We start from the raw sequence: 26,976 nt of genomic DNA on the forward strand, positions 1-26,976 counted from the left end.
GCTGTTGGATATGCTGCTGTGGAAGATGGACTTTATCTTGTAAGCACCGAGGAGGCACTGAAAGGTTTTCTTAGCAAGATTAATAAAATAATCTTCCAGAATCTCCCCTCATGGACTCAATCTTCTTGGCTAAAATTGCTGCCACCCATAGATAACTTCAAGGTCTCTATTAAACTGGAGAATGCTTTAAAACCACATTAGCCCACCAAGCCAGAAACTGCTTATCTTTCCCACTGCTACCAAAATGAATGCATAGATCTTGCTGTTTGATTCATCCTATTTTGGACCTTCGTGAACATCTTCAGGCAACTACCTTTTCTAATCAGTGAATCCCATTAGGGGAGAGTGATGCAAATCGCAAGAGTTAACATTCTTTTTCGATCACGCTATTGACTTCAATTAGATTTTTTTCCATATGATCTACAGTGCAATACATATTCTTGGGTACGATGAATTCTTGGATACTAGTTACTAGGGAAAATTTGTAATTTCCAGGTTCCAGTTGGCCATATTTTCACAGAAACCTGGATTTCTTTTCTGTTCAGCCACTGTGCTTCGCGTTACAGGGCTGTTTGTATTTCCCAGGGCAGAGGATTAAAAATAAGCCTCTGAACCAAACTCCTGACTTTCACAGTTCAATAGTATGAGCTTGCCCGGGGGGGGAGGGAGAACTGCTTGTCATCTAAATAGTCAGGAATGATTTTCTGCATTACTACCTAGACAAGGTAAGCCCTAATAGCTTTCATTTATTTGATGGGGAATGTCAATCTACTAAAAAGACTGGTGCCCTTCACTCTGCCTTCGGGAAGGCACGCTGACAAAGCTACTGCAAATACACAAAATTTCTATACTACATTGCTCTTCTTAGTGGCATTCATGTTACCTGCATCTCTCTCCTCCAGCCTCAACACAATACACTTAAACTTAGGGATCTTTTAAATCAGATTTCAATTGAAGTCATTACAACCTGTGATCTGTAAAATAAAGAGAAATATAGGGTGAAATTACCATATGTGAAATTCAGGGTCCTTGTGTGGACTCATTCATTTATTCATTCATCAAATACTTGTTGAATTCAAATGGAATAGGGTCTTCAGACTGGATTTTTGCCATGTCAGAGTTCTGGTACATACTAATGTGTTATGTTCCAAAGCAGGGTGCTACATTATCTTTACAACACTTTAAAAAATCAGCTGTGCCTACGTTAACCATTACCTTCCAGCTCTGTAAACAAAGGCCTAGAAATTCATCAAGGGATGGTGATGAGGCCAAAAGTGAGGACTTGGTTAGAGAAAGCTGTTCGGCATGCTGCCAGCTCCAGGTCACCATTCTCCCGACCCTATCCATCCCCCAGCAGTGAGAGCAAAGAACAACCTTTGTAAACTTACCCAAGGGTAACAGTCTTAAAGAAATGTCCCAGGATGGTGAGGGACATAGCAACTGGTATTTGACTCATGTCTTAAAAGCCTAAAGGTTAATGCCTGGGTCTGGGGCTGCCTCCATCATGTAGTAGATGAAAAAGACCACATTAATAGAGGACTGCACTTGGACTGAAGGAGAGGGAAAGTGTCTGCTTCATTGGGATAGTACAAAAGAGCTTCAGAGCATCACCCTAGTCATATGTGAATCTTGCAGGGCAAAGGAGATACAGCAGAGAGGTGGCCTTTCACAAACTTAGAGCTACAGAAGGATCAAAGGACTGTCCATGTCAAGGGAATTTCATTTGGAAGTTTCCCTAGGGATCCCTCACCAAAGCACCTGACAAAGGAAGAACCAGCAACTAACTGTATGTCTCTCACCCAGAGGGCCTCAGTGCTAGAAAACCACTGTACTGGTTACATGAGACCTTAGTTTCTTTCCCATAAAATTATCTCATCCAGGTTAAGATTCCCAACACTTAGGAATCTTAAACTACGATACTGAAAGAAAAAAAAAAAGGAAGACTGTCTGATTCTCCTTCTCACTGCAGACTTCTAAGATTGTGGCAGGCTGATGAGTGGGACGGTGAAAAGCTTTATTTAGTTTTCACACAATATTGAATTGGTTGCATAAGTAAGACATTTTTTGGTCCTAACAGTTCCCACATCACACAAGGACCTGGTAAGTCATCGTGAGGTCAGTGTCCTCCTGGTACTTCCCTCTGTGTACAGTGTATGCACACCAGCATGAAAATCGGAATCATACTGAACAAGCCATTTTTACCTAATAATGCCTAGTGTTCACCAGACACAAGGACATTTAAAAAAATATTCTCCAGTGGGGAAGTTCTGGTTTTTTCTCTCACTTTTTAAAACAAGAAACTGGGGTAAAAGATTTAAGTAGCTGCCCAAGATCATAGAGCTGGGCCTCAAAACTGGAGAGTCCGCTTCCAGAGTTCACGTTCCTTACCATACAGTGTATTTCCCATGTGATTAAGGAGTCTTCCCTCATGGGTTTTAGAAGCTCTATAGAATGGTTTATGAATCATTTATTTCACTAACCCTTAATGTGTTATTATTTTACATGCCGTCCTTTTTTATTTTATTTTTATTGACATATAGTCAGTTCACAATGTTGTGTCAATTTCTGATGTATACTATAATGTTTCAGTCATACATATACACTCATATACTTGTTTTCATATTATTTTTCATTATAGATTACTGTAAGATATTGACTATAGTTCCCTGTGCTATACAGTACAAACTTGTTGTTTATCTATTTTATATATAGTAGTTAGTATCTGTAAATCTCAAACTCCCAATTTATCCCTTCCCACCCTTTCCCTCCCCATAACCATAAGTTTGTTTTCTACGTCTGTGAGTCTGTTTGTTTTGTAAATAAGTTCATTGGTGTCATCTTTTTAGATTCCACATATAAATGATATAATACAGTATTTTTCTTTCTCTTTCTGACTTACTTCACTTAGAATGACATTCTCCAGGTCCATCCATGTTGCTGCAAATGGCATTATTTTATTCTTTTTGATGGCTGAGTAGTATTCCATTGTATAAATATACCACAACTTCTTTATCCAGTCCTCTGTCAATGGGCATTCAGGTTGTTTCCACGTCTTGGCTATTGTATATAGTGCTGCTATGAATATTGAGGTGCATGTATTTTTTTGAATTAGAGTTCCCTTCAGATATATGCCCAGGAGTGGGATTGCTAGATCATACTGTAAGTCTATTTTCAGTTTTTTGAAGATGTTAAGTATATCCTCAAACTTCATTTAAATGCCCATCTCTGATCACTCTCTCAATGTAAATTCCTAGGAATCCTTCATGAAAAAATGTGGCCTGTGGATATGTTTAAGTTTTTCTTGGGTGACTAATTTCATTTTACAGAGAAAAGCTGGTGTTGCCCTACAACACGTAGTGAGTAAATAGTGGAATCTGGGAATGAAATCCAGGCTTCTGGATGCCAAACTGAGAATCAGAATGTTTGCGTTTCTTCAGTGAATCTGGGAACTCAAAGGGCTAAGGAAATAGTTGTTGAAGGACAAGTGGGATAGCCACATGGTCTCAGAGCGTATGTGATTCATAACACATAAGACCTTGGTAAGAAACCTTAAATTCCAACTTCAAGAAATGGAAAATAAATAATAGTTTTTTAAAAAATCCTTCTTAAAGACCATACCTAAATTTCACATGCCACTCTTTCCGGTACTGAATCAACTCACTCTTTTCCCCAGAGCAAAATGCCGTTGCATAAATTAATATGTATTAGCTTGATAAGAAGTTATGCAAAATGTTTATGGGAACAGAGAGCATATGAATTAGCAAAGATGGCATAAATAAAACACGTTATACTTGAATGGCATAGTAAGAGGTCTTAACAACTGGCAGAAGGAATAGAAAGTCTGCAGTAGCAGAAGATGGGTATCAGGCACGGCTTTTCCATTTACCTCCTGAGCGGCCTCGGGGAAGTAGCCTACTGTGTCTGAGTCTTAATATCATCCCCTGGTAAATTGAGGAGGATACGACTAACAATAGATGTCATTTCTAGACACCTACTGTGTGTGCCAGGCTCTCTATCAAACGATTTGAATAGACTATCTCTTTTAACCTCACAATAATATTATGCAGTGAGTAATACTGAAGTATCTGAATATCTCATTTTTAGTGGCAAACTGAAGCTCAGAAACATTACTTTTATCCGATCTCGTCGCATAGATTCTGGTAAATAGTGGAACCCCAACTTAAATGGAGCTAGAAAAGCTTCAGAGATGGTGCTCTCCCTCCTACTTTGTTTATTCTCTTCTTGTCTGAGGCACAACAAAGATGTTGAAAGGAATACATAAATCAGTGCACATAATCAAGTAGGAGAGGAGAACATGACTGATTGAGCCTCGTGTATAATCTGCTAGGTTCAACTGCCCTCGGTCACAGGTAAGGCGATCAAGAAGCAAAAGATTATTGGAAAGTCTGTGAAATTTGGATTCAGTCATACATGGATTAGAACCCCAACTCCACTACTGGCTGAATAACACTTAAACCTGTCCTCATATACGGTCAGCAGGGTGGGACTAGCTGCCTCACAGCAAATAAACACGGAAGTTGGGACTCACAATCGATGGGTAGTAGGCTGATGCAGGTTTCACTTCCCAGGGGCTAAACAGTTTGTGGTGGCAGATCTACTAGCAGAATACACACCTGTATCCTTCCACCTAGGGCTCTTTTCACCATCTCAGGCTGCATCTTTAATTTAGGGTCCAAATCCCCATTTGTGAACAAAAGGCATAGCTCAACAACAAGGACCTACTGTAGAGCACAGGGAACCATATTCAATACCTGTAATGGCCTATAATGAAAAAGAATACAGAAAGGAATATACATATAAAACCAAATCACTATGCTGTACACCTGAAATTAACACAACATTGTAAATCAATTATGCTGCAGTAAAAAAAAAAAAAAGCATAGCACCCTATAATTGTATTGAAATGACTTGAAAACTTGCTCTGTATCAAGGAGATGAGAATGCAAAATGGTTTCACGTATTTTTCCAGATGTCTGAAACCTGGCAAAATGGTGAGCCCTGCAGAATCGTGGACAGGGTTGTGTAAGAGCTCCAAGGAGCTCTGAGAGCTCAGGGACAACCCCATGCTGAAGGCATGGGGCAGCGTGTTAGACCTTCAGCTCAATTTCTCCATCACAGTTGAAAGAAGAAGGTTGAGTGGGTGGAGCTGAGAAGAGGGAGGGAAGAAGATATTCTAAGTTCAGCAGCTGAACACAAGGCTGAGCTGCTTTAAAGACGCAAAATCTCAGTTTAGCCAGTCAGCTTAGGCTCCTCCCATCCTCCGGTGCAATGCCTCTCCTCTGCCATTCTTTATTTCTAGAAATCTCCAGCACAGGGAATAGTTCCTCAAACAAATTTACACTCATCTGGCTTGAATGAAATTTTAAGAGTATCTACATCCATCTTTTTTTGATGGGTTCCACTGGATGGGCAACTGGGAGAAACCTCAAGTCAAGGTATTCCCCTTTTGTATGACGGCACAGAAGCCCTGCTTACTCCTTCCTGGGCACCTGTTAGCTCCCCAACAATAGCAGCAACATTAATGATAGTAGCTGCCACTGACTGAGCCTGTGCCGTATGCCACACAACCTGAGACAGCTCATGCTGAGAAAAGTTACATCTGTCTCCTAACTGCTGTGACTTTGCACACATTCTCCCCGACAAGGCCCTCCCCACAGTCCCGTGGTCGCTGAAAAGGAAATATTCTCTTCTTTCTTTAGACAATGAAGCTATTATCCACCTTTGTAAAGACTTTTAAATTTTTTCTCCAAAATAGGGGTGGGCAGAGAAATAGCAAATAAATGTACACTGGTAGAGTGCTATCAAAATTGGAGTAAGATTTAAACTTGGGAAGAATATAGAAGTTCTTGTTCCTAGCCATCCTTTTTACTGGGTAATAGTTTTCAGGGTAAACTATTACTCTCTGTCTACAAGTCTGCAAGTCCCTGAGGTACAGGAAAAAGGCTAGAATAAAGTATCCTACAAAAAGGCATCTCCCTTTACGAAAGGTTAAAAGACCTCCAGTAACTGAGAAAAATAAAGTCTTCTGCATGACTTTCAAGTTCTCTTTATTTTAAACTTTACAAAAAAGTCATTTCTTATTATAAATATACTTTATATTTACTACAGAAACAATTAGAAAATACAAAAAGCAAAATAGAAAAATAACTACTAGAAATTATATTGTGAACAGATAATGCCGTTCAACTTTTTTCATTGTTGTTATTTATTACTGATTTCCCTGAATACTGTTGATCAGGTACTTACTATACTTTGGAAAGGCTTGAAGGGTGTGAGAGGTCCAATGGTTTCATGAGTTTATTGAGTAACAATACAATAAATGAACCCATCTCTGAAGCAACTCTGGAAAAAAGACAAAGTCTGCTATTTCACAATGTCAGCATTTTTTTTTCAATTTTTTTATGCTGGACTGTGATCTGTCCTACAGCTTGACTAGTCCTGTCCAGTTCTCACTGTCTGATTCACAAGACACTGATTATGGGTACCAGATGTCTATACAACTATATTTATACAATTTATAATTCATATAATACACAAGTAGGGAAATGAAGTAAAATTGGCTATCTTGTCTGAGCCACTGCAAATAGTCTTCTTTTTTTTTTTTTAATATATTACTACATTCACTTTTTTTTACTTACTTTTTGGAGGAGAGGTAATTATGTCTATTTATTTATTTACTTATTTTTAGAGGAGGTACTGGGGATTGAACCCAGGACCTCATGCATGCTAAGCATGTGCTCACCACTGAGCTATGCTCCCTCCCCCACAAATAGCCATCTTGATTTATGTCCCAGTTGGAACTCCCACTAAAAGTGACTGATCAAATAGTCTTATCACAGAGAAAGCATTTGAGAGCAAATTCCCTTAAAGGGTGTGTGTGTCTAAGTTTTATACTATAAGAGAAATCATCTTATTACATACATTGGGAACTTTCTTCTAAAAAAACACACAGAATAGAGGGTTCTCTTCTCTTTCAAGAGAACGTGAGGGTCACATGTTCCTTGGGTGGGGTTGGAGCATCTACAGGTTTACTCCATCATGGCAGAGAATGGACACAGAGTGGGCCCAGCTTCCACCAGTCTGGCTCCTAAGACTTAAAGAAGGTGTGCCCCACATAGCACAAAGTAGTATCAGCCAGGCTCTAGGTGTTGAATGGCCAACAATTTTGTAATTACGTGTTGTCATACCTGGAGGGTATTACGCTTAGAGAAATAAGTCAGACAGAAAAACAAATATTGTATGTGTTCACTTATATGTGGAATCTAAAAAATAAAACAAATGAACACATATAATAAAACAGAAACAGACTCACAAGATATAGAGGGCAAACTGGTAGTTACCAGAAGGGAGCAGGGTGGGAGGAGGGGCAACACAGGTAAAGAGGTTAACAGGTATAAACTACTGATATAAAATAAGTTACTAGAATGCAATGTACACCACAGGGGATACAGTCAATATTTTATAGTAACTTTGTATGGAATATATTCTATACAAACACTGAATTACTATGTTGCACATCTGAAACTAATATATTGTAAGTCAACTAAACTTCAACGACAAAAAAGAATTTTCTAATTACAGTAAACACGAAGCACTTTTAAAACTCCTCAAGAGATGCTTTTAAAATGCTTTTCTGTCTCCTAAAAATGCTTTTAATTTTATACTGTTACCAAATAACACTAAGAGAGAGATGATAGATAGATAGACAGATTGACTGATTTTTTAAAAGACATCTTCAAATGCTACATCAAGACCAAAACTTGTCAACAGGGAATATTTGGCAATGTTAGGAGACATTTTAAATGACTGGAGATAGATCACTAACGGTATTTAGTAGGTAGAGTCCAGTGATGCTACTGAACATTTTACAATGCACAGGACAGCCCACTGCAACAAAGACTTCTCTGGTCCAAAATGTCAAAAGTGTCAATGTTAAGGAATCCTTCACTAGGCCAGCTTGATACCTTATATTTAATCTCTACTTGTTGTTGCTTGCAAATTTGCTTAATGGCAAGTAGAAAACTTAGTCTCATCCTCTTCTTAGAGGATGATACTCTGCTGTTTTGTGGCAGGTAACACACTTCTGAGTTTAGTGGAGCTGTCTGAGTTTACACTGGAAAAGCCTTTAGGAGCACCGTGTAGTGCTCCACTCTGTTCTGTGTTTGGCTGCAAGTGTTCCATGATGCGTGACGCCCTTTCACCCCTCCTGGGTTGTGGAGAGAGCTTTCACAGTGGCCCTTTCTCATTCTAAGATCAGCAGAGCCACTCTTACTGATTCTGCACTCATCTCTCTCTTTACACATCTCCGTGTTAGATGTGAGACCAAATCGAAGCTAAGGGCTCAGAAAAGGGACAAAGGGTAAGAGAAGAACCAACACAACGTGTTCTCCAGAAACCAAGGGAGGTCAAATGTTTGCTTATCTTGAGTGGGGTGCTGAACAATTTAAATTTACTAAAATACCACCAGCATAAAATAAAGGCAGAGTTGTTCACCTCTGTGAACCAAACAGGAGCGGGAGTTTCAACCTCATTATACTCTAGATAAGCATCTTTTTTAACTAATGATTTCAAGGATTTAGTTCCATGTCCCTAAATTCTGAAAGGCTGAATATCACAGGCAATGAATAAAACCCATAGGTGGGGTGCAGAGGGTGGCAAGGGAAACATTTTTTAAGACTAAATATAAGTGGATTCTATACAGCTCACATGGGACCATTTAATTAGCCCTAAAATTAAAACAAACCAAATAAAAGATAGAGTGTAATCATGCCATCAGACATTGACAATGAGTTTGTATTTTTCCTTTGCACCTTGAGTCTCAAGGCATGTAGCATGGCTATTCAATGGCAAGTAGAATTACTCAGTGTTTATTGCTTACAGTCAGCACCATAAAATAATTCTGGCAAGACATGACAGAGGCTTTCAGTGTTTGTCCTGTCATTCACCTAGACCCCTTACATACAACTGATCGGAAAATACGTACTTTATCCTAGCCACAAAAAAAAAATCTCATGGATTTAGAATATTGGCCTGTATAAAATGGAATGGCTTTGCTACAGATGGAATCACATGCATAGAGACCTTGTTTTATTTTACCTATAGTAACTGTATAAGTTTTCAAGAGTAAGTAATTCTCAATTTCAACTTCAATATTTATATGGAACCCATGACCTGCCTATGTCTGTCTTACTTTTACCCCCGGTCTTGATTTTCTCCTTTATCTCTATTTTTCCTGCTCCACATTATGGACCAGCATGTAAGCACGGATTCAATCAACCACTTATTGAGCAGAGAAAAGGACAGAGGTCAAATGGTCAAATCAGCAAGCCATTAAAAACCGTAATTAATTCTTCCTGGGCTGCCACTGACTCAGGCCCTGGTCTTAAGATCAAGCTCTCCTCCAATTCTTTATAATGTAAAAAGAATAAGAACTTTATAGGAGATGCTCTGGTTAAATATCACTATGACAACATAATAATGACTGGTTTATAACAAGCAATGTGAGGTGCTTGATGAAAGTGCAGATTCATGGACTCCTCCCCCAGATATTCTGTACACCGGAAATCCAGATTTTACAGGAAGTCTGTGTGTTATTCTTTCAAACCACCTGCAACGCTTTATAATTCAGTTTGTGGAACACAAGCTGAGTTTTATTCTCAGTTCTAATACTTGCTCTGAAGCATTGCAGAGGTTACTCAACCTAGCAAAGCTTTACTGAGCCATCTATAAAACAGGAGTAATAATATCTGTCTCCTTTGTTTGTTCTTAATGCTAAAATACTCACTTAAAAAGCCTGATGCATAATTAGTACATGATAAATGATATACTGTTAGTAACGGTAGTATCCACCATCATCAACATTATCATCACCATGCCGTCCCCATCAATTCCTGTATGCTGATTTTAGGGAAACATAGCAGTTCTGAAGAAAGTAATGAGAACCCTTCAGAAATGTTTTTCATTTTAGAAAACCTAATTAAAATCAAATATATGAGAATGTGTGCTAAGTCACCATTAAGTTTCTTTGCTTTTGGCAAGAATTCTTAAGCTCCATGTGGTAGTTCTCTCATGCTGCTCAGAGGCTGACTTGGCTCATTTATGTATTTTTTTTTAAAGACAGACCAAGTAATTATTATTTAATAAATGTGATCTGATTTGTTGATAATAGGACAAAATATAGAAACAGTGGTACACATTGCTTATTGATTTCAGTGTTGAATAATTTATGGAGTTATGTTTTAACATGTTTTTTAAAAGATCAGGCTGCCTTATAAATACACAGGCAGTACAATGTCATCTGTCAAACAAGTTGGGGTATAACCACCTTGCTCATTTAAAAAAAGTATAATCAAAATTCAAAAACCTTTAAACACGAAGGAAGAGAAGCAAGAGCTTTGCTTAAATCTTTAGCATTAGAGGAAGATGCACTCCCCTTCATCTAATAAAAGGGATAATGACTATGCCATCCTATGTCCATCTTTCTGTGCTCTACTACAAGAAGTGTCAAGTGTGATACTCCAGACTCAGCAAAACACAACACGGGGATTGTAGCCTAATGAAACTCACGGAAAATTACACTGAAATATTCAATTTTACACGGCGTAAACCCCTTGTTTGCATTGATACATATATTGCACACTGGCATTGAATGTCAAATTTCATTTACACACAGATAGGAGGATTTCTGCAATTTCTAAGAGCTGGATTTCACCAAATAGTGCCGAGTATAAACACTACATTTATTGTGAATAGAAAGCTGCATATAATGGAATCTTACCAATACTAATTGGCTTATATCATCGGGTCCATGAATGATAATGTTCCTAATAAACCAATATTAGAATAAAACCCCAAGCACACCCATAAATCTGCTGCTGGAGTTATTTAATGTGCTTTTTCGCAAGGAGCATGTGGTTCTACTTTAGATTCCGTGGACACAGCAGATTGTTATAACTCCAGTGGTTGCGAGTGACGCCACCCGATAGCTGATAAGTGGGGCAGGTCCGATCGCCAGGCTTTATCTCTAATTAGCACTAAAAACGCACACTGCAAACTGTAGCAGAGACAAGATTCGAACTTGCTAAATTAGACACGTTGCAGGGAGGGCAAGTGAAGCTCCATTTTCAGAGGCAGGATGCCTATTATGCAGTGATCAAAAGGTCCCTGCTTTGGGACATACACCAACGACAGTGTATGAAGTCAACCCACAGTGCTCTATTCCCAGAGAAAGAGCTTCCATTCTCTCTGAAACAGTCTCTCTTTCTCTGTCCCCACCCTCAGCGCACGTGTGTACACACACACACAGACGCACTGGGCTGAGTTACCTTTCTCGCAGTGGCTTCCTGTGAATCCAGAAGGACAGACACATTTGTTAGGAGCCACGCATGTTCCACCGTATCTGCAGCCCTCTTCACAGAATGCTGTCACCAAAAAAAAAAAAAAAAAAAAAAAAAGAGTGACTTCTCTTAGATAAGGAAATTCATAGTAAAGAGCATTGGTATCAAAACAATTCCTTCTGTGTTGCATAGAGAATACATATGTAGGCTGACATATTTAAAGTTGCAGTGTACAAAAGGAAATAAATGTAATAGTAACTCTTCACTGGTTCACATGCAATCAATCGAAATGAAGGATGCAGACGATCTGGTGCTAAACGGCAGCTAGGAGGAGCGGCTATTACTGTTGCTATTAGTAAGACTGCTGACGTATCTGAAATCAAAGAATAAACTGAGTAACTAGAAAGGATGTGGTTGGGATAAAGGCAAAGGCATTTAAAATTCAATTTTGTAGATACCCTTTTATTTTTTTTTACTAAATATCTTTTATTACAATAAGAACATTTTTACATTATTTTTAAAACGGTTTTGAGTAGTCGATATAATTTTTGAGAACATAATAAAGTTAACAAAGTGCTCACTTGGAATATTTAAGACGTTTCCAACATTTCCATAATAAAAACAATGCCTTGTCCTTACAGCGAAAATGCTTCACACACCTCAAATTATTCCTTGACGGAAAATGCCTCGATGTGAAAATCAAGGGGAGTGAACTTTAAGTTTTTTGATAAACACTGCAAAGTCATCCCAACCCCATCTCAGTACTACCCTGGCCAGTCTTCCCAAACCAGGTTAGTTTTCCTTATTTCACACCAGCAGAGCGCAGTCCCGTGCCCCTCTCCCTTGCAGTATCAAACACAGATGCTCAACTATGCATACTTTATTACCATCACCTCTTTGATCCATTGGACTGCAAGACCCAACAGGGCAAGAGCTATGATTAGTTTTGCTCTCCTTGCTACCAAAGCCTCAGAAACTGAGCACAAAGGAGATGCTCAAAAATATTTGCTGAACAAATTAACCTATATTCTGCAGGTTGTTCTGACAGGAAAACCTGTGTTCTAACAATTCTACAACACTTCCATCCAGAATAATTTATTATCAATAGTTTTGTGTTCTAAGTCTGTAAAATTTCTCATTAATGAAAATGACTGCAACTTGTCAACACAGAATTTATTTTATTCACATGAGAGCCAGGTGAGCAAATGTTTTTATTTTTAATTACAGTTAGAAAATGACACCCCAGAAAAATGTTCTGGTTATATTTTCCATCATCTCATAAATAATATGGGTCTAACTTTAAAAAGCCACATTATGTCTTTAGGTAGTTGAATGCTAGTTCAAGTACATAGAATGTCTCACAATATTGTCATTTTCCACATCATTTAATGTCCCTTGGATGATTTAACATTCTGTAGCTTAGCAATTAACTGTGAGTTCCTCTGCTGCTGCCAGAGGACAATGTATACTCTGGTGTTTGAATACATTCCCTATTTCCAGCATCTCAGTACCCGGAGACAGTGGGGGGTAAAAAAAAGGTTTAGGCAGTATCTGTCTTGGTATGTTGATCAGAAACTAAAATATATAAAAATACAGGTATGCAAATGTATACAAAATTTCTTGTCCTCAAAATCACACATCGTGGGCTCTGGTGACAAACATTTCAAGTAAGATACTTAGAGTATAGGCTGCATCAAACTTGATAACAGAACAATAAAGTGTTTCTGCAAGCTAAAAATGACAGACGGAAATCCGGTGAGGAAATGTTTCAAGTGGCACCTAAAGAAGGCGGGGGCTTGGAAGCAGGAAGCTCAGCATGGGTTTCTCTGTGGCACAAACAAAACTTGACCCAGATCTGTGTACGCACACATGCACACACGCGTACACACACACACACATCAGCAGACCTGGGTAGGAGACTTGGTGTTAGTTTATAATTCATGTGTGCTCCTGATTTACTCAACTCTTAAACAGAAACGATAATTGGAGATTTTGTGAAGAAAGCATGAGATGCTTGTGATGCTCCAAAAATGCACAGACATAACAAGTAGGGCGCTATGGGAATGAAATGAGTCAGTATTTGTTAAGGGACTTAAAACAGCGGTTGGCACATAGTGTCTAAGTATTTCGTTCAATTCATTAGTAGTGATATTGTTATGACCACGAAGCATGGATCAGGAACAAGGTATCTAATACCCAGACAGGATAAACCTACCCTGCAAGGTGTTCAGCTTCACCAAGGTGGGTTTAAGGCATGCCATGTTCTTCATGCCTGATTTAGTTTCCAATAAGAGTAGCGGTAGCCCTTATCATGGGAACATCAGATAGGCATTAGTGTTTCCAAATAAAAATGGTGAAATGAGGGCTCAGAAATCAAGTGTACCCTCTGAGGCTATTCACTGCAAATTCAACTGCAATCTGGTATTCACATGGGCAGGTTCACCTCTATTTGGAATAGTTCCATAAGGGCTAAGGAAACTGACTACAAGTTGGAAGAAAAAAAATATGTCCATGTTGCACCTGTTGCACTGAAGGGGTGTAGGGAGCTGAGCAAGTTCATGCTCCTGTTGCCTAAACTCCATTTTCATCCATTTTTAGTCACATTCCACCCAACCTAGGCACACGATATTTTTAAGAGAATTCATCTGGAATAAATAAGAAATTCATTGCCTACTTGAACCTTAGATCATATGACAAAGTAATTTCAAAAAATACAAAAGCAAATAAAAAAGAAACATGCCATCCACAACTCAAGCTACTCTGGGGAGAGCAAAATCAGTGCAAGTTTTCTCTGAATATCTTGTAAAACATCAAAACACACTACTGCATCCTAGTCTAAAGACTGCATAGATTATTCAAATCTGGATAGGCCCTTCTTGATTTACTATGACCCAAGCATTTCTTGTGGTACTCAGAGGACCTCTGATTTGCACAGCACTACTTAACTGATGGCATAACCAAAACAGGAAGCCAAAACACCTGCCATATCTCTTCATAGCTTATGAGAAGATAGGATGACAGAAACCACACAGTCCAAATTTTTGCTTTGTATTTATTAACTGTGCGACCTAAACAAACAATTTCACTCCTCTGAACCTGTTTTCTCAAGAGCAAAGCAATAATGGTAATAATGAAAACTCTCATCCGTGCTTGCTAAGTTGAAGGGCCAACGTAAACCACCCAACCCAGGGGACTGCAAGTGGATGTGCTTAAGAACTGGGTGTGATTGCTACTTATGACCAGGACTCTGCTTCTTCAAATACCAATACCATAATGCACCGGTTTCTCTTCTAGATTCTGGAGATGCAGCAGTGAACAGTTCCCTGTACGTTTATTCTTTAAGGAGGGCTCATTTTCACTCCTTCCTCGACTTGGTGACCTCAGTACTATCACATGGTTTGCAATGGAACTTGGACACACAGCTCCTTTGCAAAGTCAGAAAAACTTAGGCATCATGGCTACGTTGCTCATTTTGTTGACTACTTTCTAGATTCCAAAGTATGGCTTATAGGCTGTGGATGTTCAGTGAGATTACAAACTTGAATCTGTCATTACAAAGCGATTGGTTATTAACCTAGTACCCTGGGGGAGATGTTGGATCAGATCAACTCTAACATGGTATAATTCTACTTTTGAAAGGACTCTTACTATTGTGCAGGAAGGTAAATCATAGAATTCAAAATTGAGGGAGAGTCAATCCACAGAACGACAGCTTTTGTGTTAAAAAAAAATCTCAGCATGTGAAAGGACACTTGGACTTGAAGGGGAACAGAACGAGCAGGTGTGCTTGCAGGTGCCAGTTTGTGGATGCTCAGTATCATCGCCAGGTGCTCAATTTGACAAAAATAGTTTTACACTAAGAAAAAGTAATAGCCCTTCAAGCTCTGAACACTTGGCATGATCCTCTTACAATGTTACTGGCATCTATTTAGCTCCTAGGGACACCCTGTATTCTGAAAAAATCAGGACACAGACAAGTTTCAACACCATCTGTCAAAAGGAGACCACATTCCTCCCTCTCGGTTTCCTGGAGCTCCTCTCTCACCTCTTTGCCAGCTTTGCTCATTCTGTCCCTGGGGCGGTAGAGAGATTTATTCTATGGGTAAATCTGGAAACAATATATTTCAGGACGATGTTTCTTGGGTGCGGAGAATGGTGAGGTGCTAGGTGTGAATTTCATTATTAAAAATAACTATCAAGATATGAAAATAAATTTAAAAAACTAGCCACCACGGACCAACTGTTACAAGGTGTCAAGAAACAAAAGATGATAGTTAATTTGACTATGTGCACCTAAATTGCAAAGAGGGGGAGAAAATACTTAAAATATGGTCCTGCTCAGCAAACCTCCATGCCCACCAAGCTTCTCTCTTGGGAGTGAGCTGCCTTCAAGTGGTATTAATTTTCCTTAATTCCCTCATGACACCTCCTCACCCCTGGGATTCAATGGGTAAATCAGTCTTATTCTGTGTTTATTATTAGCAAACCAGCTTGGCTTACAGACTTACTCCAGCTCTGTCCATAACAAAGGTGAGATCACCTCCTCCATGTTTGCTTTTTGGTTTATTCCTCACCTTGTTTAGGACATAATAGTTATCAAAGGCCCACCCAACATATTGGGTGTCACAGAATGGCAGGTGGGGTCAGTGTGCTACTGGCATCTGGTGGGCGGAGAATAAGGATGCAGCCCAACATCCTACAGTTCACAGGACGACCTTGTACAACAACAACAACAACAACAACAACAACAAAAATAACTGGCCCAAAGCATCAATAGTGTTGAGGTTGAGAAACTCTGCTCCGACTTTACAAAACTAAATCTACAGGGTATTTTAGGAGTAAAATTATGTTGTTTTAATCCCTCCTTGCATCTTCCCCAATATCTCCTACCAAGAAGCATAAAATATAAACAACAAGTTTCTTCTGTAGAGCACAGGGAACTACATTCAATGTCTTATAGTACCCTATAATGAAAAAGAATATGACAATGAACACGTGTATGGACATGTATGACCGAAACATTGTGCTGTATACCAGAAGTTGACACAACATTGTAAACTGATGTTTCAATTTTTTTTAAAAAAGCATAAAATATAGAGAAAAGTAAGAGTGAAAAGCACTCTGGTGGCTATTCTGATATATAAAACCAAACATCCAGGTATCTATAATCCTCGCTTATCACATCATTCTGGTCTCAAGCACACAGTATACTGCGTAGCCTAATATTTAATTATTGGCCCCCAAATCACCTTCAACTCTTTGACTCTCTGTGTTTGTATCGCAGTCCTGATAGTGTTTTCCACTTTCCTTTTCAACGGTACTAATAATAATGGCAATAGTGGTGATAAATTCCATTTCTCAATGACCTATTAAGTGCCTTACAGCCTTCATATCGCATTTCACCTTTACAGCCATGCTGTGCATGAGTCACGCTACCCTCATTTTCGGATAAGAAAGCTGGCTTAGAGAAGCAAAAGTAAGTTATCAAAGGTTGTACCACTACTAAGTGGCAACCTGGGTTTTGAGCCCAGAGTTGTAACCACATCACTAAACTGTCTCTATTTAGGGCTTAGTCACCTACTACATGCAGATCATGTGCTGGGCCCCGAGAAGTCTAAAAGTAGGCATGCAAATTGCTCCCATCCCCAAGAAGCTCACAATCACATAGCAGAGAGCAGCACAGATAAAACCAAGCGGAATAAATGTGATCAGTGCCACTGTAGCAGCATGAACGAGGTGCTGAGAGGGCGTGGAGGAGAACATGATTCACTGTGCCTGGTCCATCAGGCAAAGCTCTGCTACGGAGCTGGCATGTGAGTTGGGAGTGGAGCAATGAATGGGATTTTTGCCAGGCAGAGAAGTGCAGGAAAGGATACAGTTCAGGTCAAGGTTGTGTCCTGCTGAAAAGGTACCAAATAAAAGAAGAAAATGAACAGGTGTTTGTAACTCGCATCAAGGTTAGAGACTGAACATTAGAACAGAATACAGTAAGCCCTGCAGAGAAGCAGGAGCATTTTAGAATCTCTGAGCCGTCCTTTCCATCACTCCATTGTCCCATCCACTTCCCAGATGTGTTACTTATCTTAAGGCACAAGCATATACACTACCTGGATATCTGCGTATAGACTGTTCTGTTGTTCTGCCCACTCTTCTAGTTAGCTAGTGTAGGACAGTGCATTGCTAATCTTCTGTACTACACTAACTAGTAAGAAATAAGTTTTATATCAGAAACCCTTACATTACACATAGGCAACCAGAAATATAAAATGTACTTAGTATGTGTAATACATTCTAATATATTCTACTGTATCGCCTTCTATTACATTGTATCTTCTTCCAGATATTGTATCATGTTGTATTCTTCTGTATGTAATTTATACATGCAGTTTTGACCCAAAGATGTGGTTTTCCACCAATAACCTGTGACTTAAACTGTGTACTCTTTTCATACATTTTTGGTAACTGCCATGTTCTAGTCCATGGTCTTTTGTGATAGGATGGGGGTACAGAGTCACTTTTAGATAAATCTTGAGATCTCCAAGTTGAGATGTTGGTCTTAGCTCCAGAAAGACTGATACAAGAAGAACATGAATACAACTGTTACTTCCAATGGATGTAGTTGAAGCAGAGACCATACGGTTTGCAAAGTTGAAATACTTGCTATCTAGGCCTTTAGAGACAACCTTTACAGAAGATGGACTAGCCAGGAGTGACACAGGTTGAAGGGAGAGATAATGTACCTTTTGCATTGGGGGGGGGGGGCTCTGTACATATGCTTCTTTCGCTGGACTATGAGATAGGATCAGCATCATGTTTTTGCAACTCTGACTTCCTCTCTCTCATCTTGAACTCTGGTGATACTAAATCCATATATGTTGGTAGAATAAACCAATTATACAGAAAAAAATGAAAAGTCTGCGAAGATAGTCATATATAAACTACACCATAAAATCTGAGATAAACATTTGATCAAGTCTGATTAATTCAGCTTTAAAAACTTACCAAGCATCTACTATGTGCTAGACACTGGAGGCTCTAAAAAGATATGATCCCTGTTTTCTAGGATCTGCGATTCTACTACAATAGTTCTTTCTGGGGGCAATTTCCCCCCGGGGGACATGTAGCAATGTCTGGAGACACTTTCAGTTCTTACGACCAGAAGAGTGCAACTGGTGGCTGTGCTGGTGAGTAAAGACCAGGGATACTGCTGAACATCCCACACGCGCAGGACAGCCTCACAACGAAGAATTATCCAGCCCAAAATGTCCACGTGGCTAAAGCTGAGAAAAGACAGCCAGTCCCTTATTGAGAAATTAACACATACTTATTTGGTACCCTCTGTACCAAGGACTATTCCAAGAACCTGCAGGCCTCACACAGAACAGACAAAAGTATTTCAACATATGGGCTTATATTCTAGTGGGAAGATACAGACTAACAAAATACATGTCAGTGACATAGAAGTTAGATGATGGCAAGCATAATGGTGAAAAACAGAGCAGAGCAGGAGGGTGGGAAGTGTGCCAGTGGGGACAGTTGCAATTGAACATGGTGATCGTGGAAGGCCTCACTGAGGTGGCATTTGAGAACAGACCCAAGGAGGAGAAAGAGTGAGCCAGGCAGTTATCAAGGAGAAGAGTGTCCCAGGCTGAAGATACAGCAAGTGCAAAGGCCTTAAGGAGCAGATGGTGCAGATTACCTGACGCCTTACAGATCCTAACATACGCAAAGCCAAAAGGAGGTGGAAAGGGTTGCTTCTGGCTGGAAAAGTCAAGGATGGCTCCACAGAAGAGCTGATGCCTCAGATGAATCAGAAAAATAATAATAATAAATAATCAAGCAGATGAAAACCAAGGATGTTAAAGCCAGGGGGAAGCAACAGCGTGTGCAAAGGTACAGAGGTATGGAACATGACTGGGTAGAACCCAAGGTGGCTCAGCCACCTGGAAAAGGGGCTGTGAGAAGGGGGAGCAGGGCTGAAGCTGGGATTCTCTAAATCCAGGGTTTGGGCTGCTTCACAGAAGGGCCACTTCCATTCTGCCTGTCTCACCAGAAACCCACCAGTCTTATGAACGATTTAGGATGGCCAATATCATCCTATTTTTCCACAATTCAATTTCATTCCAAGTAAGAGTGGTCTTTTTCTTCGGAAAGCAGAATCAAAATGTTGAACAGGGATTCATTTCTATGATTTCAAAGTCTCTGAAATGTAGAATTGGAAGAATTGTATAAAACAATTCAACAGGAAATTACTAAGAACGTGGGAAGGAGGGGTATTCAGCACCAACTGTGTGTACCTGGGCGGCAGGGGTAGGGGTGGGGGGTGGAAATCACTGACACATTACCCAAAAACCCCAGGAGCCTCAATAAGCCTTCAGCACCACCTCTGGCTCCATAAATGGTTAAGAGCACGACTCTGGAGATCTTGGTCCCTGTCATGGCTCCAGCCCTTATTAGCTGATTTTCCCCTAGCTCTACTGAGACATAATTGACATATGACATTGTGTATGTTTCACATGTGCATGTTGCTGTGATACATTTACATATTGCAGAACAATTACCATCGCGACTGATTTTGGAAAGTTGCTTCTTCTCCTTGAGCATCAAACTCCTTATCTGTATAACAAGATCAGTAAGAGAACCTACATCATACTAATACTGAAGGGCTGAAGTAAGACAGAGCACACAAAGTACTCGGCATAATGACCACATATCATAAGTGTTCAAGAAATATTAGTTCTTTTTAAATCTGTCCATCTCTCTCTAGGTGAATTAAATACAGTACAGCATTTTCTTTCAAATACCAAAACTCTGCAGCCCACCTTCCCTAACCAGCAAACAAATCAACACCAGAGTTTAAGAGCTTGTTGAGCACTGGAACCTAACAACAACAAAACAACAAAACAACAACAACAACAACAACAACAAATGATGAGGGGGATCAAGACAAAAACCTAAGAAGAGAAATTGAACAAGAGATGCTGTTTATATTTCAAAAATTTAGGAAATTAGTTCAAGACTCCCTACGACATAAAAAGTAAGGCAACAGTTAAATGATGTCTTGGCAACAAAAACTCTGAAAGCAATTCAAAATGTGGCGTTCAGCATTTAAAGGAGTGTTAAGAAACGGGCGCCTGTAAGGGCTAGCTGTGAAAAGCAGCTGAGCAGCAAGCCTGGGGCGAGGGGGTCAGAGGTTCCCCACCGCACCGCCATATTGGAGCGCGACACATCTATTTTCCCTGGAGGTCATGGTCTAGAGACTTTTAAGAAATAAATTCCAGCAGGCTCTCCCAGGGAAAAGTATTCTGTGATTTTATACAACTGCATGGAATTAGATGTTAAATCTTGAGTGAGATATGGATCTAAGCTGCAAAGTCAGTAGCTGGGTAATTTGGGTGGACCCGAGTTCTCCAGAAAGGGCTCTTCCATTTCCCACCTCCATCTTGAGAAACCTGACCGGTTTTCTGAGATTTGAAAAGCTTTTTTTTTTTTTTTTGGCTTTGTTTTAAAAAGCACTCCATAAGAATCTTTCAGGGTAATTTGTCATGGTATCTTCCTTCTGCAAGTGGGAAAACTAAGAAGAGAGAAATGGATGACGTGCCAAAGAGAAAGTTAATTAGGAAGCAGAGAGGAGGAAATTCAAGCTCTGGGATTCTGAGACTTGATGCCAACTTCACTCAGTGGGAGTAAAATAGTTTGGGGTTTTAGGAAGCAGGGAGGGAAGGAGAGAAGGTAGAAATAAGGGAGGAAGGAAAGATGACAGGAGAAAGAAGAGAAGAAAGAAAAATAATTACCATAGCAATCAGACCCGACAGCAAACACTGCTCTCCCCACCTCCACTCCTGAACACCCAACACAGACAGACACCTAGGATGTCAAATGAAAGGCTTCTGGACATGGGCACCAAGGGTGCCAATCTCACCATCTTCCAGCTGCATCACCTGAGGCTAACCTAGAAATACCCTCATGACAAAATGGAAATAAAAATAGCACCCTCTTTACATGGTAATTATAAGAAACAAGAGTTACCGTAGGTCAAATACTTAGTTCCAGGAGGTCAAAAAATTTTAATTACTGACAGTATTAAGTACATACTCAACCACACAATGGGGAAACCAACGTGGGACAAGTATCCTGCTGTGTGGGATCCAAGGGTAAATAAAACCCTAATTCACAGGGCTATCAGCCTACATTTGTATTTTGTTGAAAATGGACTATTTTTCAATTCCATGCTTGAAGGTCCCAATCAAGGAATCCAGAGTTAGAATTATTCATTATTGTGTTGGAGAATGCCAAGAATTTCAAAGAGCACTGCTTGCTGGAGGAGTCAAAACATCTATCTGACCTTTCCTTGGCTGCCCTCAGAGTCAAAACCCAGGGTCCTCTTAAGCGAGCTTGTCTGATTAATGGCGGCTTCCACGTTCATACACGCCCACGGGGCCCCAGCCTTCGCCGCCGCCCGAGTATCTGTCTTTCTCGATGTTGGGCTATATCTCATCTACAACATAAGCTGTCTTCATTCTTGAGCTCATGTTATTTTTGAAATATTTAGGCTCAAATCCCTCAAAACATATTTCTAATTTATAGGCGGCAGGGTGGAGGTAAAAGAACACAGTCCCTGGAATCAGAGGCACCTGCATTAAATCACCAGCTGTGTGACCTTCAGCTCAGTGACTCAGCTTCTCTGAGCCTGTTTGCCCACTTACGAGATGAAGACATAAATACCTCTTCTGCAAGTTGTGGCAGAAGTTAAAAGACAAGATAAAGATGAAAGAAGGTGGCATAGAGCCGGATGTACTGCCTTCTCTCCAGATCTGCCCCTCGCCACTTTCTCCAGCCACCTCACCCCAGCAGAGGCGGCTCCCTGCACAGGCTGAGCTTGCTTGTCTCTCCATCTGGGCAGCCCACTTGACGGTGGCCATGAAGGGATGAAGCAAGAAGCTGTGGCTGACTGTTTCCTGAGGGCGCCATGAAGGAGTTTTCAGGACGGCCAGCTCTCCGCCCAGCTGGGGAGCTGTTCCCAGCTCAGACTCTCAGCTGAATCCTCTCACACAGAGAAAAATTTGAAATACGTCCCCGTGTCCACAGTGTGCAGAGACTGCTCGATCTGATCAGTGTACTATGGTCCCAGCAAGGAGATGACAGGTACAGAGCAGCCAGGTTAGAGGGACAGAAAAACGAGGTGGGACATCTCACAGCCCAGCCAGCATATGCAGAGTGCACAGGAGAGAAGCTGAGCGCCCGACCCCTACAGCCAGCAGGTAAGACATGGGCTTCCAGGACTATCTTCTTTCCTTGAATAAGAGTCAGAAGTTGGAAGGAAGCTCAGGTCACAAAAACAAAAATCAAAAAACCACTTTGCAAAATAGACCATGAGAGGTAAGGACACCACTGAACAGGATCCAGAATGGATCAAATTTATTATTAAAGCCACACTGATGAAAGGTCACCCCTAGATTTTTGTTTGCTCATTTGTTTTTTCAGTGAGAAGGAATGTGGAAAGAATATCAGAATCCACTGCACACCTCAGTAATCTCTTCTCTAACATTACGCTTAAAATTTATTTGGTTCTTTAAATAAAGCGTGGGTTCCAAAATTCTCATCAAACACTTTCATTTCTTTTATAAAATTTTCTGTTAAAAAAAAAATTTAAGAACTGTTGATCCATGCATTCAAAAGCTTACTATGCACCAAACACCCTGCTAGGCAGTTAATATATCACAATAATCAGAACAGATAATGTCCCTAATTTTATGATGCTTATTTTAGTGGAGGAAAAACAAAATAAGCAAACAAAAGGACAAAAATTCAGGTAACAGAAAGTGCAGTGGGGAAAACTAAATCAGACTACGGGGTAAGTGTCAGGAGAGGGGTGATGGTTTATGTCATGGAGTCAAAGGTCTAATCAATCAACATTTGAACAGACACATAAAGGATGAGAGAGCAGACCAGACAGATATTGGGGTGATGAGTGTTCTGGCCAAAAGGAACAGCTTAGTGTCAAGGCCTGGGCACAGACAGAGCACATCTAGGAAGTGCAAGGAGGACAGTTCGGGGCTGAGTCACAGGAGGTGGTAACAGAAAGCCCGCGAATCTCAGTTCTCCGGGGGTCTTCAGGATACTCGGGGACTTGGGTTTTTCACTCTGAATGAAATGGCCACTGGAATGTTTTGTGCTAAAGAATAACATGAGGTCACTTAGGTTTTAATAGGATCTTTCCAGGGGCTGTGTTGAGGAAAAGAGACCGTGGGGTGGGACAGGTAAGAGTGGAAGCGGACAGACCTGGGAGAAAGCTATCATAGTACTTCAGATGAGAAACTGACGGTCCTCTAAGCTGCTGTGATAAAAGCGGAGGCATGAGAGAAGTCAGCGGCTCCCCCGTCACCTATGGATGAGGCAGACTCTGCATAGTCAAGGCAAGATTTCTGTCCAAAGGAGACACACTGGATTAGCAACATGTCTCTGGTCCTCCTCCTACAGAGCTATGAATTAGGGAGGCTTTTTTTGGCAATAATACGGACTACATTTACTTTTTCTGCCCGGAATTCTCTTCCCCATTGGTAAACTGGGTTAGACTTGGTCTCCAAATTTCAGGATGAACATCTCCTGAACTGGAAAGCACTTTCTGATGGGTGGTCCTCCCCCACTCCAGGACTCCAGTCTCTGTGAAAAGCCTGCATTATATTCCTAGGGCTGCCAGAGCCAATTACCACTGACTAGGCTGGTTAAAACAAACTAAAAATTATCTTCTCTCAGTCTGAAATCAAGGGGTCAGCAGGATGGTTCCTTCTGGAGGCTCAGCGGGAGACTGTCCCATGCTACTCCCCTAGCTTCTGGTGGCTGCCAACAATTGCTGGCATACTGTGGCTCCTGGCTTCCTAAATCCAATCTCTGCCCCCACCTTTCTACGGCCTTCCCCTTGTGACTGTGTCAATCTCCCTTTCATTTCTCTTACAATGACATCATTGGATTCAGGACCCATGCTAAATCCTGGATGGTATCACCTTAAGATCTGTAATTTAACTGGATCTGCAAAGACCGGGTTTCCAAATAATGTCACATTCACAGGTGCTGGGAGTGAGGACTTGGACATATATTTAAAGGGAGGGACACCATTTGACCCACCACAAGGTCGCTCCTGTATTCCTTCAGAGACCCTCTGGTACACTTCATCACTTACCATACTGTCCTCGGTCTTCTTACTCATCTGTCCGGCCTAACAGATGTGCAAGTCTCAAGTAGACGGACCATATCTTTCACCTCTCTGTCTCCTTGGCACATAATACATAATCAATCACTTCTCACCGAATAAATTAATTACAAATCATACAGTAGACTTCCAAAACCAGCAAAAGATTCAGTTGAGTGTCACCAGGCAGTTTAAATGTCCCATTATAATTGGAGAATTTACTTGGATGACTTTTGTTGGCCTTTTACAAATGCTTTGGCTTTGACTTTTCTCCTTGAACAGAACAGAATATACAGTATAAATGAATTTATATACCTATGCATTGGGCAACGGAAAAGAATCCTTAACAAAAAAAAAAGATACTTGTTCAGTATTAGTGGTTTTTGAACTTCTAAACAAAACCAACCTCAATAGGTTAAATCATGTTAAATGTTAAATCTTCTCTTCTTTCACTAGCTATTCATGATACTGACATTTTCCATTTGTATGATCAACTTCAAAAATGGTATCAGAGACCTCCAACATCCAGAATGGTGCTGCATCTAGTAGCTCCACCTAAGGAACTACTGGTGTGGAGAACGGTGTCAAAGCAGTAAGCACGGGAGAAAACATCTAGGAATCCAGAAGAGGTGAATGAGATTATCATCTAAAAGTGTGTTCTGATTCTATCTCAAATTAGGAAAAAAGCAATTGATGATCACTAGATACAAAGTCTGAGAACTTGAGAAGCAGTAGACAGAAAAGACATGGAAGAAAGAGAAGTAGAGATTGGCTACAGCAACAGAAGCCATGTCAAAGATTAAAAGCAGGGGAGTTGAGGACTTACGACATTTCTTGATGTGAAGATGGAGAGAACATGTGGACAGAGGGGATGGAGGTTACAGTTTCTCAGAGCTCAGAGTAGCGACCTCCTGGGCATGACTGCAGAGAGGTCCCACGGTCTATCAGATTTCTAAAATCTGCAGGTTATGTCGAGGCAACTGGTGGAAGAACTGTCTTCCATATTTCAAGAGCAGCAGAGTAAGCGTGATTACAGTCTAGCAGGTTGTTGAAACATTCAGTGAAAGGCCAAACCAATTCATGGTCTTTTTATTGGTTTCATGGGGCATTACTGTGATCAGTAATACTCAGACAGAGCCATGCTCATGAGGACGTGCTGAGCAATCGAGGGCGCAGACTGATGCTTGGTTTTCTTCTATTATGCACTATGGTTGTAGACAAGGAAATTAAAACATATAGAGGTTAAGTAACTTACCCACATAGTAAATGGCTTGTGAGTGGGGTTTAGAAGGATAAATAGGAGTTTTTCAGGTAAATAAGATGGTGCAAGATATTGTAACAGAATGAACATAGGGATAGGCATTTTAGTGTGTGCTGTGAACATTTGTTGTTTTTGCCAGTTCCACATCCACTCTCCATGAATAGTAACCCAATGTATTGTTTTATTTCAGGAATCCCCCTTATCCTTGCTCTCAGTTCATGTGGATGGGGTTGAATTCATTGCATGTCCCAGTTGTAAGAATGGACATATAAAACTAAGCCAATTCAAAAAGGCCATTTTCTTGATGCTACCACGGCATTGGGGTGGCAGTAAGTACCCTCAATCCAGTGAAACTGCTTAGCTAATAAAAGTCTGGAACTGCCAGTGGTCATCTTTCCTCCCACTTGAGAGAACCTGACCAAGAAAGGAATCTAATGCAGAAAAATTCAGACTGAAGAAATGGGAAAAGAGAGAGACGTTTTTCCTCACACTAATTTGGAAACCTTGAGTCCAGCAGCACTTGGTCTATCCCTGTTCTGCTAGTTTCAGGAGTCAGTAAATTCCCTGGTGTGCTTATGCCAGTCACCAGTTTAAGTTGGGTTTGCATCACTTCCAACTAAAACATTTTTTTAACTAATAAGCAAAAAAAAAAAAAAAAAAAAAAAAAAAACCAAAACCAAGCTTCTCAATCTTGGGAACTTCTGTAAGTTCAGCATTGGTGGAACCTCAAGTGCTAAGAAAAGAGGTGTAGGCAGAAGCAGACTGTGAGCCCAGGTGGGTAAAAGTCGACATGACATGAAGGTGCCTGTGGCTGCTGGCTGGCACTAGTGGTACAGACCTCACAGACACGGTTTTAAGTGCTATGAACAACTCAGAGCTCATCAACAGCCGCACTGAAGAAACCGCTTACAAGTTGGAAGGACTCCTTGGGAGAAGACATCCTCCTTTTCAGGGAGATCATTTAGGGCAATCAGTCCAGCCGCACCGCCCCAGACAGCACGCAGCCGTGACACAGGGGGCTCTAGGAGGCGTGAAAGGCCATGGCTTGGAACGAAACTGGGACCTGTGGTCAGAAGACAGTGTTCATGTCCCGAGCATCTCTTCCCAACCATACAGCAACTGGGTGACCTTAGAGAAATCATGTAACACTTTGGAAATAGAGGGAATGA

The 26,976-nt window shown here is 40.5% G+C and overlaps 1 protein-coding gene across 2 annotated transcripts in view; it reads right to left on the reverse strand.

Annotated features, from left to right (window-relative positions):
* NELL1 (neural EGFL like 1) overlaps nucleotides 1-26,976 on the reverse strand; it is a 746,857-nt gene that overhangs the window by 189,424 nt on the left and 530,457 nt on the right. For both annotated transcript variants that reach the window (XM_031459872.2, XM_031459873.2), the window contains exon 15: nucleotides 11,346-11,441. In XM_031459872.2, the coding sequence (XP_031315732.2) occupies nucleotides 11,346-11,441 (96 nt within the window). The remainder of the gene's footprint in view (nucleotides 1-11,345; nucleotides 11,442-26,976) is intronic.

Source organism: Camelus dromedarius, chromosome 12 (genome assembly GCF_036321535.1).
Source record: "Camelus dromedarius isolate mCamDro1 chromosome 12, mCamDro1.pat, whole genome shotgun sequence".
Taxonomy (NCBI): domain Eukaryota; kingdom Metazoa; phylum Chordata; class Mammalia; order Artiodactyla; family Camelidae; genus Camelus; species Camelus dromedarius.